General features: G+C 36.5%; 1 protein-coding gene across 3 annotated transcripts in view; it reads right to left on the bottom strand.

The window, feature by feature from the left end:
* The window catches only part of DIAPH2 (diaphanous related formin 2), a 1101152-nt gene that overhangs the window by 183623 nt on the left and 897243 nt on the right, over positions 1–20286 (bottom strand). For all 3 annotated transcript variants that reach the window (XM_055337637.1, XM_055337638.1, XM_055337639.1), the window contains one exon: positions 3635–3730. In XM_055337637.1, the coding sequence (XP_055193612.1) occupies positions 3635–3730 (96 nt within the window). The remainder of the gene's footprint in view (positions 1–3634; positions 3731–20286) is intronic.

Genomic DNA, 20286 nt, shown 5'->3' with positions numbered 1-20286 from the left:
AATCTCTGAGTTTGGTATTAGCAAAGTTTATAATCTGGGTTGTTATTCAGCCAGTATGTATTAGTACCACCATAGGGACTACTTATTGCCTCTGTTCATTCTGACTGGTTGAAGACTATGCTATACTAGTTATCAGTATTTTTTTCAATAGCACTCCTTACATCATAGACTCCTTTGAAATGTCTTTTGGGGCCCTTACTTCAAACAACACTCTCAGTATTTGGAATATAGGCAGTATTTGGGAACTCTGAGTTTCCTAATTTGGTAGATCCTGAGGAGGGGACATAGACTCAGTGTGAAAGTTATATAATTTAGGCAACTAATCATACCATTTACTAACAGCTTGATTTTCTAATGAAGAATATAAATCATCTCATTTTGTTTAAATATGGAAATAAAAACACTGCAATTAAAAGCACAATTGTAGAGCTCTGTATTTTACATACCATAATTTCCACCTGTAAGCAGTAAGAATGGAGATGGCAAGCAGAGCAGTACATCTTCGATGTTTGTGGCTGACTCTGATTTCAGATTTTTTGGCTATTTGCTCTTATTTTACTTTGCTTGATAAAACTAGCCTTCTTTCTTTATTCATTTATTTTAAATATATTTATTAATTAATGAGAGACAGGGAGGTAGAGACATAGGCAGAGGGAGAAGCAGGCTCCTCACAGAGAGCCCAATGTGAGATTTGATCCCAGAACCCCAGGATCATGCCCTGAGCTAAAGACAGACGCTTAACTGCTGAGACACCCAGGCATCCCCAAAATAGCCTTCTTTATAATTTGATTTTTCTGCTTCTATCGCATCATGTTAAAGTAGAGGTTATTGGAAAGTAGTAAGGATGCTAGTGTTGATCAGGGAGAGTATAACAATATAAAGTCAATGGGGCATTGAAAAAGAACCAAAAAAGTACCTAAGAAAGTGAAACAAAAGGAGGCCAGCAGGAAAGTATCTAGTTAGAAGAGTTAGAAAAACAAGGGGAAAATCTAGGAAAATTCCCAGTTCTGTTGCTTCCAGAAAGAGGTTAGCAAATAGGGCAGTTTTTGGCTGACTTCTCAACTCTATGCCTGCCTCCCCCTCTCCCGCACTTGAACTCTGATGCTCAAGATGCTTTACCAATAGTTGCTACCATCTGCTTCTAGTTTCTTTTTACCTCTGGACACTTGCATTGGCTGCTGTCACTTGGAATGACTGCCAGAACAGCATGGGCTGATATTTTTGACCCTGTGTGTTCATGGATGCACTCCAGCTACAAACCAATGGAAGTTTCAATTTAGATTACTTGGAATCAATACTATAAAATTATGCAGTTTGTAAATCTATTCTTGGTGTTTCACAATTGATACTATATTCCCTTAAGTACCAAGCTCACAGAAACACCATGAGATGATCTCTCTCTTTCTCAGTACAATCTTTCTAGAGTCAGTATGAGATGTGAGCCTAATCAGACAGGGGCCTTAGCAAATGTATTCTAAAAATAAACAGCCTAGAAAGATGATGGCAGTTCTTTTATGGCACAGAATAATATGCTTTTACTTAACAGCTGCTTAACAGAGAACTGAATTGATAGAGAAATTATTTCAGTTTGCTTTTCACTGTTAATACTCTGATAGTTCAAGAAAGAACAGTGAAGGTTTCTATTCTCTTAGGAGTTGAAAGGGGTCTCTGATAGCATGGTAAAACATTCTTATTTTACAGATAAAGACTGAGGGTAGATGAAATGGCTGCTGCATAGTTACAGATTAGTAATGCTCCTAATATTCTGCTACACAGCACTGCAATATGAATACACAAATAGTTTGCTTTTCTTTCCTCCAGTCTTGTACTCTTTTTGTAGGTCATCTCTAATGTCTTCATATCCATCAAAATTCACTCAAATGTAAAAAAGATGAAGATAACTTATATCGTCCTCTGCCATGAATTTTGTCATTGCCAAAAACCTTCCTGGACAACTGCACTGGGCTCCATTTCTTTCACTGGTTTGTTGGAGTACAATGGTTTAAAGAGCTAACCACTTTCTATTCGGCTGATTATATATTAGTTTCCAGTCCAAATACAAAATATGTGTTGAATTATAGACAAATCTCCTTAATCCGGGTAGAATTTACATATTTACTACCAACTTTCCTTTTTTCATTTACTTCTCCATATAGCTCCATAGCCATGAAGAGGACTTTTAAAATCAATACCTAATTTCTTCCTCTTCACGTAAGATATACACTAAAAATATCGAAATTTCCTTATAGGAGGTGGATAGCTCAGCTACCCGGATTATTCTGAGAGGAACCATTATTTACCACAGCCACAGGGTACAAACAGAGAACCATTTTTTTTTTTAATTTACTCAGGAGAGACAGAGACAGAGAGATAGAGAGAGAGAGAGAAAGAGAGAGAGGCAGAGACACAGGCAGAGGGAGAAACAGGCTCCATGCAGGGAGCTGGACGTGGGACTGGATCCCGGGTCTCCAGGATCGGATCATGCCCTGGACTGAAGGTGGCGCTAAACCGCTGAGCCACCGGGGTTGCCCAAACAGACAACTTTCTAATATGACTGTGCCTCTCCTCTCTTTATTAACATGGAGAATGGAGAATGGATTGTACTACAAAGCCAAAATGACCTTTCGAAAGAAGCATTATTTCAGTTTCCTTACCTGTAAATAACTAATGTGACATCCCTAGGGCCAATTACTTTTAATGCTTTATTAACATTTATTGAAGAAACCTCCCCCCTTGTAAGTAGGGCCAGCCCTAACCCAGAGGCAGCCCATCCAGGCGCCTTCCTGAAATTTTAGCAACTAAAAGCATTCTGTTCACAATAAGAAAACCATTTCCCCCCACACCCTGATTGGAATGTCCCTGAATAGGTTCATGTTGACCCTCTGTGAAATCAACCTGGATGCTATGCGACTCCCGCGGTTCTTTTGTCTTTAGGCGGTTTCTTTCCTTTTGCCTTTAAAAGATCCCTGTAATTGCTAATCGGGGCTCTTTTCCTCCTCGGAGGCGGAGAGCCCGTTTGCGCAAACGTTCAATAAACCCTCTTGCTGATTGCATCTGCCTGTCTGGGGTCTGGGTCTCTGGGGCGTCCACCGGGACACGTTGGCACCCGTGAGCCAGGGTCCAACATTATGGCTTTAAACCATGTTCCACCCAAACTACATGCACATAAAACAATTAAAATATTTAATATTAAACACAGCAGGAGTCTTTATTTCTGAATTTTTTTGGCAACGCCTACAGTTATTTGAATATACCTTTACCAAATTAAAAATTGCGATCACATTGACATAGATGCCTGTTGAGACTTAACACATGAACTAAAATCAACTATTAAAAAAAAATCAGGGATCCCTGGGTGGCGCAGCGGTTTGGCGCCTGCCTTTGGCCCAGGGCGTGATCCTGGAGACCCAGGATCGAATCCCACATCGGGCTCCCGGTGCATGGAGCCTGCTTCTCCCTCTGCCTATGTCTCAGCCTCTCTCTCTCTCTGTGTGTAACTATCATAAATAAATAACAATTTAAAAAAAATAAAAAAATAAAAAAAATTCATGGAGAATGGAATGTTTTTTGGGGGTGTTATTTGTCTATGAACATTCACATTTTATAATACCATGTAAGGTGGAACGAGTTTTACCTGAATTCCTTGGAATCCGCTTTCTGCGGTCTCGGAACGCTGCACCTGATTGTAGGGCTTCTAGAAGATTATCCATCACACCAGTCTCATCACCCTCTGGAGGGAGCGAGAAATCAGAATTAATCTTGGAGCAATTAAAGTTAAACTATAGAAAAATAAAGGTAAAAACTTCTGTCAGATTTACATAATATCCCTAAATTAAAGACATATATATGTTTAAACATAATGAACCCTGTCAGTTTCTGGTACCACAGGCTACTTTGCTTATTATGCAGCATTAAGCAAAATTCATGCCAACCCACTTTTCTTTCTATTTAAGGACCTTGTCTTTTGTATTAATGATGACATGCTCAGTATACAAATAAACAGTAGCTGATGAACTACTGCTGCTTTCCAGTTAAGATTCTTATAAGATATTCCTAAACCAATGACCTAGCTTAATGCAATCAATGTGCAGGGCGTGATTTGAGGAAGTATAGTTACACAAGGTTAAATACTGATTGTATTAATATCTTCAGCATTCAACCATCATCTGCGATGATCTGAAAAGACACTATTTGCAAAAACACATTTGCATTCAATTCCTACCTAATCCATATCCTTTACCCATTTCAAAATGCTGACATTATAGAAGGAGCAGGTGACAACATCATTTGAAAGGCCACATTTTACATTTGAGAGACATTAGCCAGAGTCTTATCATCCCTTTTGGAATGCTGTTGTGTTTCTAATTTTTCCTATGGGAAGGAACTATTAAGATTCCATGAGCAGAGTATTCGAAAGATGTACATAGAAATTCCTAATGCAAATGCATTTAAAACATTTTACCCTACTCTTATTTTTTACAATTCTGGCCATCAAAAACACTTTCAAGATTTGTTAGAACATTTGTTTCAAGGTATTTACTGCCAGAAACCCTACTACACTGTGGGTAATCCACAGAAAACTGAGAATGAGAACCATCTTCTCATCTGGCCTAGCTGATGATAAAAAAGGACCCTAACTAAGTAGGTAATTTGAGTCGTAGCTAAATGTGTGGGTCTTGGGTAGAAGACATTTGCAGGCAGAGGGGTTAAGAGAAGAAGAAGGCAGGAGGGAAGGAGAAGAAACTTTCTGATGCTGTTCTAAAGTTAAATTTAAATCCTACTTTGCTTAAAGAATAACTAGGGGGTATCAAATCACACACAAGAAAAATATTCTCCTACAGGGCAAGAACAAGCTAAAACCTCTTTTGATTATGCCCTTTATTTGACTTGAGATTTCTTCAATGTTACATCAATCATTTTTTCTTTTAAAATGAATTCTCCGGAGAAGGACAAACATTATATGGTCTCATTCATTTGAGGAATATAAAAAATAGTGAAAGGGTTTAAAGGGGAAAGGAGAGAAAATGAGTGGGAAATATCAGAGAGGGTGACAGAACATGAGAGACACCTAACTCTGGGAAACGAACAAGGGGTAGTGGAAAGGGAGGTTGGGGTGACTGGGTGACGGGCCCTGAGTGGTACACTTGATGGGATGAGCACTGGGTGTTATGCTATATGTTGGTAAATTGAACCCCAATAAAAAATAATTTAAAAATTTTTTAAAAAATAAAGTCTTCAAAAAATTAAAAAAAATAAAAAAATAAATTAAAGGGGTGATATCTGGCACACAGCAAGTGCTCAATAAAATAAATAAACAAACAAACAAATAATAAAATGGATTCTCTAGAACATGATATTAAATAAAAAACAAAAGGTAGCACAGAGGTTCTCAGGTCCAAAATTTGGCAAAAAAAAAAAAAAGGGACAAATAAAAGTGGAACCCCAATTGATGAGGGAACAGGGCTAGATGGACAAAGCACAGCTGATACCCCACAAGCCACCCCCACCCAGGGTGGGATATGTGTGACATTCTTCAGTAAGTTTCCAATTGTCTTAATGTTAATGCCTTGCTAGAGGGAAAAGCAATCTTTAACTTGACAATGGCAATGCCTTCAGTGCCTTATAGGTCCTCCTTAGTATGTGAAAAAAAAAAAATCTCCCTTTTGATCTTTTGAAATCTTCCTTTTTGCTTACTTCCCTCAACTCTGCAAGTATGTAGTCAGCCACCCCTCACAGGCCTTGGGCAGCAGCTCTTCCTGCCCACGGGCCCTGTCCCCATGCTTTAATAAAACCACCATTTTGCACCAAAGATGTCTCAAAAATTCTTTCTTGGTTGTTGGCTCCGGACTTCACCTATATTTCAAAACCTCATCACAATGACTAACCAGGAATGTGGGATTATGCACATTTAGGAATATTAAAGCTGAAGACAAATCTGAATGATCACCTGCCCTCTACAATAGAAAGAAAAGGGGAACTGAAAATAGTTTGGCATGGCTAGAATGTACAGGGAGAATTAAATTTTATGCAGTAAGCACTTTACATTTGTTGTATCTTTTAATCCAACAACACATTGTATAGGTATTATCTCTGTTTTTCAGCTGGTGATACTGAAATTTAAAATTTAAGCATCTTGATCCAGATCACACAGCTGGCATGTGGAGGGGCCCAGCTATGAGTCCAGGTCAATCTGACACCTGGACCAGCCCTCTTTGCCTGCAGCTAGCAGAAGACAAAATTGACTAGGCATATGGTGACCAGATGATAAAAGATCATAATTCTGATATGAGTTTGAGCACTATCCCCCCCTTTAAAAAAAAAAAAAAAGATTTTACTTGTTTATTCATGAGAGACGCAGAGACACAGGCAGAGGGGGAAGCAGGCTCCATGCGGGGAACCCAACGTGGGACTCGATCCTGGGACTCCAGGATCACACCCCCGGCCGAAGGCAGGCGCTAAACCGCTGAGCCACCAGAGATCCCCGAGCACTATCCCTTAAGTCAAAAGTCTACAATAGATACATAATGCAGGCCAAAAATGTGAGCTGCATAGATAATTTTAAACTTTCTAGTAGCCATATTTTAAAAAAATTAAAAACAGATGAAATTTATTTTCATATATTAAGTAAATGTTTAACTCACGATATAAAAAAAATTTTACAGTCTTTTTTTTTTCCTCAAATTAAGTCTCAGAAATCTAGCATGTTTTTAATTTAGCACGATTCACTTCAGATTAGCTTCATTTCAAGTGCTCATTACCTGTATGTGGCCATGGCTACTGTATTGGGAAATACAGCTACAAGCAATGGGAAGTGACTTGATCAGACTTTCATTTTTGTCTCTGACCCAGGAATCTTGTTTCTTTTTTATTTTTTAAAAGTATTTTATTTATTTATTCATGAGACAGAGAGAGAGAGAGAGAGAGAGAGAGAGAGAGGCAGAGACACAGACAGGGAGAGAAGCAGGCTCCATGCAGGGAGCCTGATGTGGAACTTGATCCTGGGACTCCAGGATCATGCCCTAAGCCGAAGGCAGGCGCTCAACCACTAAGCCACCCAGGTGGCTCAAAAATGACTAAACTAAAGCCAATACTATAAAAATTATTTTTTAAAATCCAAACAACCTGGGCATAATGGCCTTAATTCACTGTTATAGCCTCCTTGAATTCTCAATTGTATAATTAAGGCTTTCTAGAAAAGCTGAGCTGCTCAAAAGTTAAAGAAGTTATCAAAAACCAATCAGTATAAAGTGATCCAAAAGAAGGAAAAAGCTTCTTACTGAGGGTAGGACACTACCATGTGAGATAATACTTACATAGATTATATAATTCTTAAAAACAAAACTATGGTCTCTGTTGGCTAGAAGAGTTGGGGAAGACTCCTAAGAATTAGGACTTAAGTTAAGCCTCTGAAAATATTACATTAAAAAGATTTCATAATGACTGGTAGGAAGACACTAAAATCTAGATTTATTAACTCCTAGCATACACATATGTGCTCACTTGTTTGCTCTCTCTCTGTGTATAAATTTACAAATAGTGTAATGTATAGATTTTATGCATACAATTTGATGAATTTTGACAAGTACCTAGAGCCATGTAAGCACCACCACAAGCAAGATATTGAAACTTTCCATCACCCCCAGAAAGTTCCTCTTGCCTCCACCACTCCAAGGCAATGTTTGCTCTGATTTTTATCATCATATATTTGCTTTACCTGTTCATATCATATGATTTTAAGAGGGTAAAATGTGTCAAGGTTGTTTTGAGTAAGTATAGCTACCTATATGCAAATCAAATATGCATGGACTGCATGATAAACCGTAGGGAGAGAACATAGTTGAAAGGTATGGGAGTTGTAGTTGGATAGTCAGATTAGAGTGAATTTCTAAACGGTTTTGGATATCAAAGTAAGAAATTTGAACATGCTTCAAGGGACACTATAAAGCCAGAAAGATAGTGACATGAGAAAGGTAACATTTAAAGTCAGCCTTATAGTAGTACACAAAATGAACCAGAGTGGGAGAGAAGTCAGTTATACAAGAATATAATTTGGGATCCCTGGGTGGTGCAGCGGTTTGGCACCTGCCTTTGGCCCAGGACGCGATCCTGGAGACCCGGGATCGAATCCCACATCGGGCTCCCGGTGCATGGAGCCTGCTTCTCCCTCTGCCTGTGTCTCTGCCTCTCTCTCTCTCTCTCTCTCTCTCTCTCTCTCTCTATCATAAATAAATAAAAATAAAAAAATAAAAAAAAGAATATAATTTAACTTGCAGTGACAAATATTACTCTGCATATAACCCTGAGCAAAATTTTGGCATTATTGGTGAAAGACTAAATAGAAAAGTAAAATTGGTTTGTGAGCAAGCTCATGACCAGTAGTAAATGGAAGTTGGCAGTATAAGAAGGCAGTGATAAGTAGAGTAAAAGAAAAATCAATTAGATTCAATCTTTTTAACACTACCCCTTATGGTCCAGATTAAGACCATACTGCAAGATGCATGGATTTATAGATGGCACAAAATTAGAAGACTGTTCACCTATCAAAAGAGGGAAACAACATTCTTTCTCTGGGATCTAAGAAACTAGTTCTTATAATTCAACAAAGTAGTAGGTAATAGACTAAGTAAAAGGCAAATACAATATGGTGAAAATAACACAATGTGCTGCAGGGCCATAATATCTATCTGTAAGAGTAATGCTATATATGAGTCAGAAATAAAAGAAGTCAAACCATTTGGCAAAAACCTGGCCAATGTGTATTGCAGTCTACAGACATCTAGAAAGCCTATACCTGATGGAAGGTTTTTGTTAGTTTATAGTTGGGAAGTTTTTGTTAGTTTATAGTTTAATTGTGAGCGAAAAATAGAGAAAAGGGTGACTTGGAAAATCAACAGATGGTAACTAAGATAATAGTCTATGAAGTTATTTATGGCAATGAAAGTAAGAAAATCAAGATATGTTATTCACAGTACAGCCAGCAATGTGAGCTTCATGTTCATACTGTTTTCCCTTGCCTTCCAGATCCCCCAGGGCATTGCCAAGGTGAGCTGAGGTAGATGCTATGCCATTGGTGGGTTTTGTGTTACTGCTGATGACTCCAATTTTAGTGAACCCAAATCTTTTATAATGAAATGAAAGCAAACTGCCTGGCATTCACCCTGTAGGAAAATATAATCTATCTTCAAAACAAACAGACTTACCCTCTGCTCTGAAGGGAGGCACTATGTCTTTCAAGGCTGTTCACTATAAAAACAGTCTTGAAAAGATAATCCAAAAGAAAGGTTATCAATGCTTGTGGTCACAAAGTACACAGAAATGTGAGGAACCCACAGAGAATTACCTCTAAATAAGTTTGTGCTAGCCATTGGGGAATAATCTTGCACAAAGGTATACCAGAGATAGTTACCTAGTGCTAATTTTAATCTATGGCATCTCCAAACTCTTCTGGGGAAAGTAAGTCAACACAGCACAGATAAATGTTGATAATGAAAATTGAGATCAGCAGGCATACCATATCTATTGAATGACCAACACTGTTGGAAGCATGAAATAGAAGGTACAGCACATGCCTTTCATTTTACCCAAAGGTACGTAGCTCACACAGAGCCCAGTGGACTGCATGTAACCAGCCTACCTCCTTAATACTGTCTCTGATCTAATTTCAGGATGAAATATTAGAAAGTTGCCTCTGAATTGTTACTTCCCAGACATGCCCATATATTATCATTTAAGGCCTTAAAAAAAATTACCAATTTTTTCCTACATTTTCTTTCACTCAGTAAAATAAATTTTGTAAGATGTGAGAAAACAGTTTTCTATGCAATTCAATAAAACTATTTTCCTTTTCAATGAAAAAATGACATTTTCCCCCTGAGTTTGACCTCATAGATCAAAAAATAGAAAATAATAACAGCTACTCATTACAAATCACATCTAAATAAGAATTAATGGTTCTATGAACTTGCAAATTCTAAGTGAATTGTCAGTCTCACACAATTCAATCACATAACAAATTTCACTTAAATTCATTTAAAATGAAACCTATCTTTCAAATGGTCATGTTGCCTTCCATTTTGTTTTAGGAATAACTGAAATATAAAATAATTCTAAGATATATTTATAAAAACCTTCATCCTTTCAGGTTAGATATTTTATGAAAATCTCTCCACTCTTGAAAAGTTATGGAGCAAATGATAAAGTAATGGTGAACTGAAACCTATATTTCTTTCCTTTAATACATCAGTGATATTTACAAAGACCTGGCCTTTCTTTTTTAACAGAACCATCTAGTACATACGTTCTCAGCAGGGTCAGTATCATCCCCCAAGGGGATGAATATTGGTTCTTAGGGAGGTGGGCAGAGAAGAATCTTAGATATTACAATTGTTTGTGGCCCTCCAAAAGACCACACTATATGAATGGATATGCAGTACATCTATTGCATTAAATTTTAATGGTGGGGGGATTAGGAAAAAAATGTCTGAAAAGGATCCTCAGGGGGAAGGGGAAACTTGTGGAAAAAAACGGTTTAGAAAAAGTGGTCTAGGGATCCCTGGATGGCACAGTGGTTTGGCGCCTGCCTTTGGCCCAGGGCGCGATCCTGGAGACCCGGGATTGAATCCCACGTTGGGCTCCCGGTGCATGGGGCCTGCTTCTGCCTCTGCCTGTGTCTCTGCTTCTCTCTCTCTCTGTGACTATCATAAATAAATAAATAAATAAATATTAAAAAAAAAAAGAAAAAGAAAAAGTGGTCTAGCATAATATTTTGATAAGTGCTGGCAGATGGCAGCCATTAATTAAGCAAAGGAATTCATTTTTAATTCCTATATATTGTATTTGTTCCATTTTTAGTATATGCATAATATAATGACATTCAAGAATTTTAATGAAATGGCATCCATGTCATTATGTTATAATTTCTTTAATGTAATCTTTTTAAATTTTATTTTATTTAGTCTTGAGAGACACAGAGAGAGGGAGAGGCAGAGACACAGGCAGAGGGAGAAGCAGGCTCCATGCAGGGAGCCTGACTTGGGACTCAATCCCAGGTCTCCAGATCACGCCCTGGGCCGAAGGCGGCGCTAAACCACTGAGCCACCGGGGCTGCCCGTAATTTCTTTAATGTATTAAAATTTAATACTTGCATATTATTTATGTAAAATCATAAATATATAATGTTTCATAGTCTTTTTTCACTTTTATACATATATTTATTTTTCTACATAGTCCCTGTAATGACTATTTTTATAAGGATGCATGAAATTCAGTTAGACCATGGTTCTCTTCTGGTTGTATTTCTATATCACTAAAAATTCCTTTCAGGTTTTATATGTAATTCTACTTCTCTTGACTGCCTATTAAAAATTGGGGTCCTCAGGAATCTGAGTCATTCTCCACAGTGCTGTCCAACAAGTCTTTCTAAAATGAGATACCATTCCAAAGAGATTACAAGAGGGCATATATAGAATGTGTAAAGTTTTAGGGACGCCTGGGTGACTCAGCAGTTGAACATCTGCCTTCAACTCAGGGTGTGATCCCAGGAGCCAGGATTGAGTACCACATTGGGCTCTCTTCAAGGAGCCTACTTCTCCCTCTGCCTGTGTCTCTGTGTCTCTTTCTGTGTCTCTCATGAATAAATACATAAATCTTTTTAAAAATGTATTAAGTTTTAAAGAAAATAATGAAAGCAGATGTTCCTGTTGAAAAAAAGAAAACTTTTACAAGGGAAAAAAAGGACACAGGAGCTCAGAAGAAATTACCAGAAACCACAGGATGAGCTAGGAGCAGTACAGTAATTACATTACATGGCACTTGAAAATTTGTAAAACAAAACATAAAAATGTTATGCTCCTAGGTTTAGGACTAGCACAGTGTTACCTACCAAAAAGCAAAATCAATCTCAGAGCACTTAAAGTTAAAACTAAAGGGAAAATGTTGGTTAGAGAGTTCATTCATTCTGTTATCTCATCTCCTTGTCAGAACAGGTAATTAACAGTTTCCTATAGTGAGGTAAATCATCAGATCCTGGGTAAACTTCCTATTGAATACTGCTCTTCTTTAACATTATGGTTAATGTTTTAGGTATATTTTGTCATGAGATAAATATTGTATTATGGATCACAAGATAAATGGATATTTTGCTCCAAAGTGATGAATGGTGAGGGATGAGGTGATTTCTCCCAAGTATCTACATGGTAGGTGCTACCTAATTTTGTCAGGGTAACTCAATTGGTAAGTTAACTTTCCCTGATACATTTGCATCTTAAAGAGAGCTTGTTAACACAAATAAATGGAACTCTAATGGTAGTTATAGTGAAGAAACTTTTTTTGTCCAGGGACACATTTTTGGCAGTTTGCCTATAATAAGACACCTTGATAATAAATGGTCATTAAAAAATAATGTTTATGCATATTCATTTTTTTTTGTTACGTGTATGCTAGAAGATTGGGAGAAGAAAATTACATATTGTAAAAATAAACACTCATTGAACCAGAAAACCATTGTTGATGCCTCTGGTGAAATATCTCACATTCAATATTTTAAATAATTAATATTTCAAAGGAACCTTTGAAAATACTGTGTGTATCTTATCAGAATCAATCATTTACTAAGGGCATGGAACACTTGTAAAGAGAAAATTATGCAAAAACAGACTTGGAAGAAGAAGCAATTTAAGTCAATTCAAAACCATCCACCAAAAGAAATCTAATCTACTTCCCGAAAAGACAAAAGAGGTTTTTGGAAGTAGGACTATTAATAATATATGTGATTTATTGAGAACCTCCCATATGTTAGGCCTGTGTTAATGGATTTAAGTTGAATCCCCACAACTACCTATTTTCCAGGTAAAGAAATTGACGCATATTTAGGAGAAGTAACTCATTCAAGATCACATAGTTGGGAGGTGAGAAAACCAGCATTAGAACCTGGAAAGTATGAAAAATTTTTTTTAAAAGAACCTGGAGTTTGTGTTTCTGGAGAAGGTATTGGCAAACTATAGCCCGCGTGGTCAAGTCCAGTCTACCACCACCTGTTTTTGAACAGTCCACATGCTAACAGTGGTTTTCACATTTTAATGTTTTATTTTATTTATTTATTTTTTATTCATGAGAGAGAGAGAGAGAGAGAGAGAGAGAGGCAGAGACTCGGGCAGAAGGAGAAGCAGGAGAGAGAGAGAGAGAGAGAGAGAGAGAGAGAGAGAGAGAGGCAGAGACTCGGGCAGAAGGAGAAGCAGGCTCCATGCATGGAGCCCAACGTGGGACTTCATCCCGGGACTCCAGGATCATACCTTGAGCTGGAGGCAGACGCTCAACCACTGAGCCACCGGTGTCCCTGTTGTTTTTTTTTTTTTAAACAAAAAAAAAAAAAAATTGTGCTACATGAAAATTTCACAAATTTCATATTTTAATCTATAACTTTTATTGGATGACAACCACTCTCATTCATTATGTATTGTCTATAGTTACTTTCTTGCTTCAACAGTAGAGCTGAGTAGTTATGACACAGACATTTTAGCCTGTGAGGCCTAAAATACTTATTATCTGGACCTTTACAAAAAAATTTGCTGACCGTTGCTCTTGAATATGCATAGTCAGTATCAACATCATGCTGGTATAGGTACCTGTGGAGTTCACAAATAGCCTCTGAGATACGGAAGGACCTTGGCAACTTCCATATCAAGTAAAACAAAAACTCATCATGGATGGGAGGTAGGAAGGAACATAAGCAGTCAATGTTAGCCTTCTTGAAATTGAGATACCTCCATTTAGAGGGCCAAAGCCAAGAATGAGACAGGATAATGAAATAACAATTATGCATACACTTCTAGGTGGATTTACATTTAAGAGTCATTAAGGTATAGTTTCAAAAGAACAATTACAAAAAGAGAGGGTTTTTTTTTTTCGAACGTCATTGGGAGACTTGATTTCCAAGTGTTAATTTCCTGTATGACAACTAACCTCTGACTGGCATGGAGTATTTTTGACTTCTTTATGGAAGACCTGGCTCCTTATCTATGGACTTCAACTAGACTGCCATATCAGTATACAGTGCTGTACAATAAGCCTAACCATCTTTATAAGAAATACAAGTATATGACTAGTGGTAGAGAGCAGAGGGAGAGAAATAGTTTTACCTTCCAGAGCATTATCATGAGGCCAAATGTATACTTGTATCTTCCTTAGTGCCTAGCACACATAAAAGGTAAGTGCAGGATGAAAGTGACTTTTCAAGAATAGCCCTCATGAAAGTACAGTCAGGCTGTTTAACAAATGTCATAAACCATGGTAATAATGGCAGCCCATCATGGAGTATAAAAATGTTATACAGGGTGTTATATGCAACTGATGAAACACTAAATTCTACCTCTGAAACTAATAAAAACTGTTGTAAATGAGGAAACAGGTACTCTTAATTACTGATGCTGGGAGTATAGGAAACAAGTGGACAATTCATCAGTTACTAGCCCAACTTTTGGATCTGGTGTTCTTTCTGTGCTTATTAGATTCTATAGAGAGTCAACTCTCCAGCCAGAAAGGCAGTAACAACTTCATTCTACTTTGTGTGGAGGAATGTAACTATTGCTTATCTATTTTTAAAGTACAAGGAGTTTCATCTTGTGTATTTGGGTGTGTTTCTTTGACCACATATTTTTGAATGGTCAGAGATTACACATTGTTGCAAACCAATTTGTTATTACAACTACTCCTTTCAAATTGAGGAGCATATCATATTGTTTTTTTTTAACATGATGGTATTTTATAGTTTTCCTTTTTTAAAAAAGCAAAAGCAGTTTGCAAAAAGGCACGTATAACCAACTGGTTTATTGTGCAGTCTCAATTTAGTAAAGGTAAACACATAAAATTGTTTTTTTGCCTTTTCTACTACGGCTCCTAGACATGCAATGTCAAATCTCCCTTTCATGTCTCTTAATGACATTTTGGCAAGATTCCATAATCTTCTGATTGTAGTTTAAACAGTAATCTTATATTTGCTTCAAGGTGTTTCCTTACTTCATGGCCAGTTACTCTTTTGGACCCAGGTACCTAAAGGGGAGAATGGTGGTATAATCTGCTACCCCACTCACTCACCACCATACCCCACTCTCATGGAGTAATTAGATCCCTTAGTGGGTGGAGCAAGGAGAAAGGAAGAGGAAAGGAGGGAATTTCTGTCATTTAACTGGCTATTGTTATAATCCTCTTGATGAACATGTTAGATGGCTTACAAGAACCAAAGGTGGGGGTTTAGTATAAGGATATATGCAGAAATAAAGAGGAATACGGAAACAGCCTTCAGCAGCTCCATGGTCAGGTCTCATGAAGAGCTGAAACACCATTCAAGATACAGTTATGACTAATCCTCCAGCTATAATAGCCCTAGTCATCCCTTAATATTGTTACTTTGTTACCTTAAAGTCCACTCAAACTTAACCATGTGCATCTACTCTTCTTTGTTTTTATTTTCTCTTCTGCCAGTTGTGGACTAATTCTCTTTCTTTGTATCTAAGTCCAAATTCCTCAAGAAAAAGAATCAAACTGATTCAACCATTACAGAATAGAATTTTGGGAGGAGTATTTATGACAGGCCACCTCTTATGAAATAGACCAGCCTATAGATGGTTGTACTTGAGTCAAAAATCAATTTCTGGATCAATCTAAAAGTAGGGGAAGATCATATGGCACAAAACAGAGTTAGCAATGCTTAAGAGGTTGGCCTATTGCCACTTGTCTCAAAAAGGAGCTGAAGAAAGTACTTCTGATATTGCATTATCATAACTCAGTAGGGTAATTTACATCGATGTTTCAAAATGGGAGAGGAAGGATTTGCCTTTAAGCCTTGATCTAAATCCCTCAGTAATTTCTAAAGAGGATTTCAATAATCTGCTCCAGAAGAAAGAGCCAGTCTGACTCAGCATGGCTGGATACTAACTCAAATCAGCTGGAATGGTTTGTCCAGCAATCTTACTGCTGTCTCCTGATGGAACTGAAACACATTGCTGAAAGATAATTATTTAGAAAGCAGATTGAAATGTCACTGCACACTCTGTGGCCTTTCTGTCTTGGACAGTGGAAAGTGATCAGTTTTAAGGATTTTAATTCCTTTCTATGATGAAGATGCCATAATTCGAATCCCTACTATTTAAATCTTATTTCCATTATAGGTTCATATCATTGGTACTTCCAAATAACGTTATTTACAAAATTTCCCATCACTTCAGACAACACGTCTAAGACTGATGTAATCATCCACAGATTTTTTTTCCCCTCCCAGCTATACTTCTAGTGACTTCTCATCCCAATTTTCCCATTTTTGAATATTTCCCAGGCTTGAAATCTTCATCTCCAGATTCCAACAGTGACTAAGCTGTACCACTTTGTTACAGGCTGTAAGTCACAGAATCAGAGTTTCTTCTCCAAGTCGAATATTCGCCCCTTAACCCGGACTAATAATACATGAATCAACTTGGTGAATTCTCTGTTTCTAGTTTCTCCTATTGCTAAACTCTAATTCTAATCACACTATCCCTTTTTCCAAGATTCAACACTCACTCATCAGATCCAATCTAAACTCCAGTGGTCTTATTAATTATTTTCAGATTTTTTCTTTGGTACCTCCAACTTGGTACACCACCCACGATACTTCTCTTTATCATTCCGTACATACCCTGAATGTTCACACCTGTATGTCTTCCCTCATGTACCAAATTTAAGAAATAAAAGACTGATGCAAATTCTAAAGAAAAAGGCAACAACAAAAAAGACAAAGACTAACAAAAAGATTTATACTTTCAAGTAAATAGAGTTTTAGATAGATTATTATGTGAATTATATTTAAGCTCACCAGATCTACTCAAGGGATCAAATTCTTACACTGAATGCTATAGAAACAAACGACCAAAATTCAGGTAATTTAGACAATTTTTACAAACACATATTAACAATATCCTGCTATGTTAAATAATTAAAATTTAGATATACCTAATTATTTGCTTTACTAAATAAAAAGAAGTTGGTCTCCAATAGAAAAAATTAATTTTAAAATAAATAAATAACTTCCTGAGGCAGATATTCATAGTAAATTTAACATACTACTACTACCATTTAATTGAATTCAATCTTTTAAAAAGAAGACATATTAAAAGTAATATGGTAATTGTATATTAAGTGGTACTGCCTTTTGGTATTTCAAACAATCAAGGCAATAGTGATTAACCTCTTCACTACTTTATAATGTTTATCTGGGAAAAAAAATAGCTCTTCCAAGTTCAAATTTTCTAAAATTGAAACCCACAGAGCTCCTAAAAACACAGGGCAATAAAGCATAGGGTGCTTCATTAAAGGAAGTCTATAATTACAGATTACTGAGTAAATAATATGGATGCCATTGAATTACATGGGAGTCAATCAGAAGAAAATGATATAGAATTACAAAATTAGGCACCAATATCCCAGACATATAATTATGTCAATTTCTGAGCATTATGTGGTTCTTTTAAAATAAAGTCATTATGGATGATAACTATGCTTAAATAACCTGCTAAGAGCTGGTGAAACCAGATAAAATACTGGCATTTAAAGAATGTCATTCCTTGGAGCTTAGCTTCATATGTGCTTTATTTTAAGTTGACGTGCTACTTCACCTCTGCATTTCTTTGAGTTTTCTTTTTAAATTCAAAAACTCCCATGGTTTATATCATATACCATTTTATGAAATAACTATGTCACTATCTAGCTATTGTTGTGTAATTCCTGTTTTTAAATAGTTACATTTTTATTGAAATGGATAGAGTTGTGGTCAAAGACAGACTTGCAAATAGACAATTTCTTGTTTAGGTTTAGCTAGGAAAGATTTACAATTTCACATTTGTTTCATCCATGTCTCTTGTTGGGACAGGAGGCTCTAAAGTGGAAAGCACAATCAGCACTCAAGACACAATCAGCACTGCTTCAATCATACCCTCAGCACACTCCTTATGTAATTTTTACTCTCTCTTTCAAGTTATCAACACATAACTACTTAGCAGATAGCACTGTGCAAAACCCTATAAGTCATCCTCTTGAGATGCACTGCCACAAATAGGTAAATTGTGTATTTCTTCCTCTATATAATATGTTATAAAAATTAAGAGAACTTTTTGCTAATAAAGAATTTTGCTAGTCAAATGGAATAAAAGTGAAATAGTTCTTTTAAAATCTATTTACTTGATACGTGATATATCTGAAGAACAGAAAGAAAAATACTATAGCTTTTTGGCTCTTAGAACAATAATTTAATAGAAGAGCCTACTTTTTACATTATATTATGAGAATGGCTCAAATGTTTGTAGAAGCCAAGTTTCTACCATTTAGAAAATCAAGTTGTTTTTGTATAGTCCATATATTGATAGATTATGTGAGATAAAGATGTTATAAAGAGAATAACTGCTGATTTTATTAAAGAAATGATATTAAAACTGTATTTTGCCTGTCCACTGAACAGAAATAATTTTTAACATTCTTAATTATTTTCCATCTTTTAAGGAAGTAAAAAAATATTCAAAAACAAATATTGGTTACTCTTCAAAAATGTGGTTAAAGAGTGGTATCTGTCAAAAGAAGGAAGAGTGAGGGGGTTACTAAACTCTCCTTGGCAAAGATTTAGGACCAAGCAATATTTGGTTCTTTTTATGATTTGTTCACTTAAACTCATCAGTAAAATCTGCATACTATCTGATTCATTCAATTGTTTATTTCCTATTTATAGCCTAGGTCAATAGGGGGAAAATTGCAATCCACAAAGAAATGATAAGGACAATTTTTCACTTAGCACTTCTGTGACAGTTGGCGATTTTTAGTATAAGGGGAATTTATCCCCATTCTTTAGAAGGAATACACTATTGATGCTTTTATGATATATGGAATCCTGGGTTTTCAACAGAACTGTGATTTCTACTTTAGGAAAAGGGGGAAAAAATTATCATGATTTCTTTAAAGCAATTACCTATCTCGTGAGGCTTTAAATCTATCATTATATTTATTTTAGTCACTAAGTTTTCATATTAACACTATCTTCAACAAAGAAAGAAAAGTATCACTGAGAGAATTCTGTTCATTGTTGAAATTTGTATATCCAGTTTAGAGCAAGCTATCTTAAGGCATACCCTGTTCTGGGGAGCAGAGAAAGGAAGAGGTCACTTCTACCTCAGAGTTAAACCTGGAGGAGTCAACATGTGCCAGATGGATTGATAATCCTCACTTAAGAGGTGATTTGGAATTGAGTAGCTCAAGAAACCTTGTTAATATCCAGCTCTACCCAAGATATGCAATGTCTCTTAATCTCATTAGAATGACCAGGGCATATTTACCTGGAACAGTAATAATGAAAATGATAGATTAACCAACACACTGCATTTTCTCTGAAGAAATACTATGCAAACATAAGAAATGCATCCATAGGAGACCAGGCTATTGATTAGGTGACTTCATTAAGGTCTGTTTCCCAGCATAAATAGGGAATAGGTTTTCATATTTGAACTCTACCTTTTAATGCCAAAGATCTGCTAGAAAATTCTCTTAAAATGTCAGACTTAGCCAGTAAATGATCAACTAAGATAGAGTATGAGTTTTATATACAATTAAAAATGGTTAATAGTAGGCTATTATCTTTCTGTTTTGAGAATTATATAATTTTTATTAGATTGAACCATGTGAGGTTGCCACTTTTATAGGCAAAAAAGTGACCAAACAGCAACAATTTCACATGGTTCAAACTAATATTTAGGTATGTAATGAAGCCATTTGAACAATTACCATTTCTCTAAGAAAATATTTCAAAATAGGAGAAGGGGACAGCCCCGGTGGCGCACCTGTTTGGCGCCACCTGCAGCCCGGGGTGTGATCCTGGAGACCCAGTATCGAGTCCCACATCAGGCTTCCTGCATGGAGCCTGCTTCTCCCTCTGCCTGTGTCTCTGCCTGTCTCTCTATCTGAATAAATAAATGAATCTTAAATATATATATATAAGAAGGGTAGACAAAGGTGAAAGACTGCACAATACAAAAGGCTGTAACAATGAAAACAATGCATTTAAAAGTATTTCCTAAAATGCATAACATCAAAGACACAATCTTTCTAATAGTTTCTACATAATTCCATCCTCCATGTTCTAACTTTGTATGAGTCATCAATACAAGATCAAGACAAGCCAGAGCTATGCGCACAGTGAGCCCATCGTTTCGGCTATTATCTTCATGATAGAGATGTTGCCGATTTTTCACTGAAGTCAGTGATTTCTGCTTTTTTCCC

This window comes from Nyctereutes procyonoides, unplaced genomic scaffold (genome assembly GCF_905146905.1).
Source record: "Nyctereutes procyonoides isolate TBG_1078 unplaced genomic scaffold, NYPRO_anot_genome, whole genome shotgun sequence".
Classification (NCBI taxonomy): domain Eukaryota; kingdom Metazoa; phylum Chordata; class Mammalia; order Carnivora; family Canidae; genus Nyctereutes; species Nyctereutes procyonoides.
Note: the sequence above shows the minus strand (reverse complement) of the source record. Positions and strands in the feature narration are given on the sequence as shown.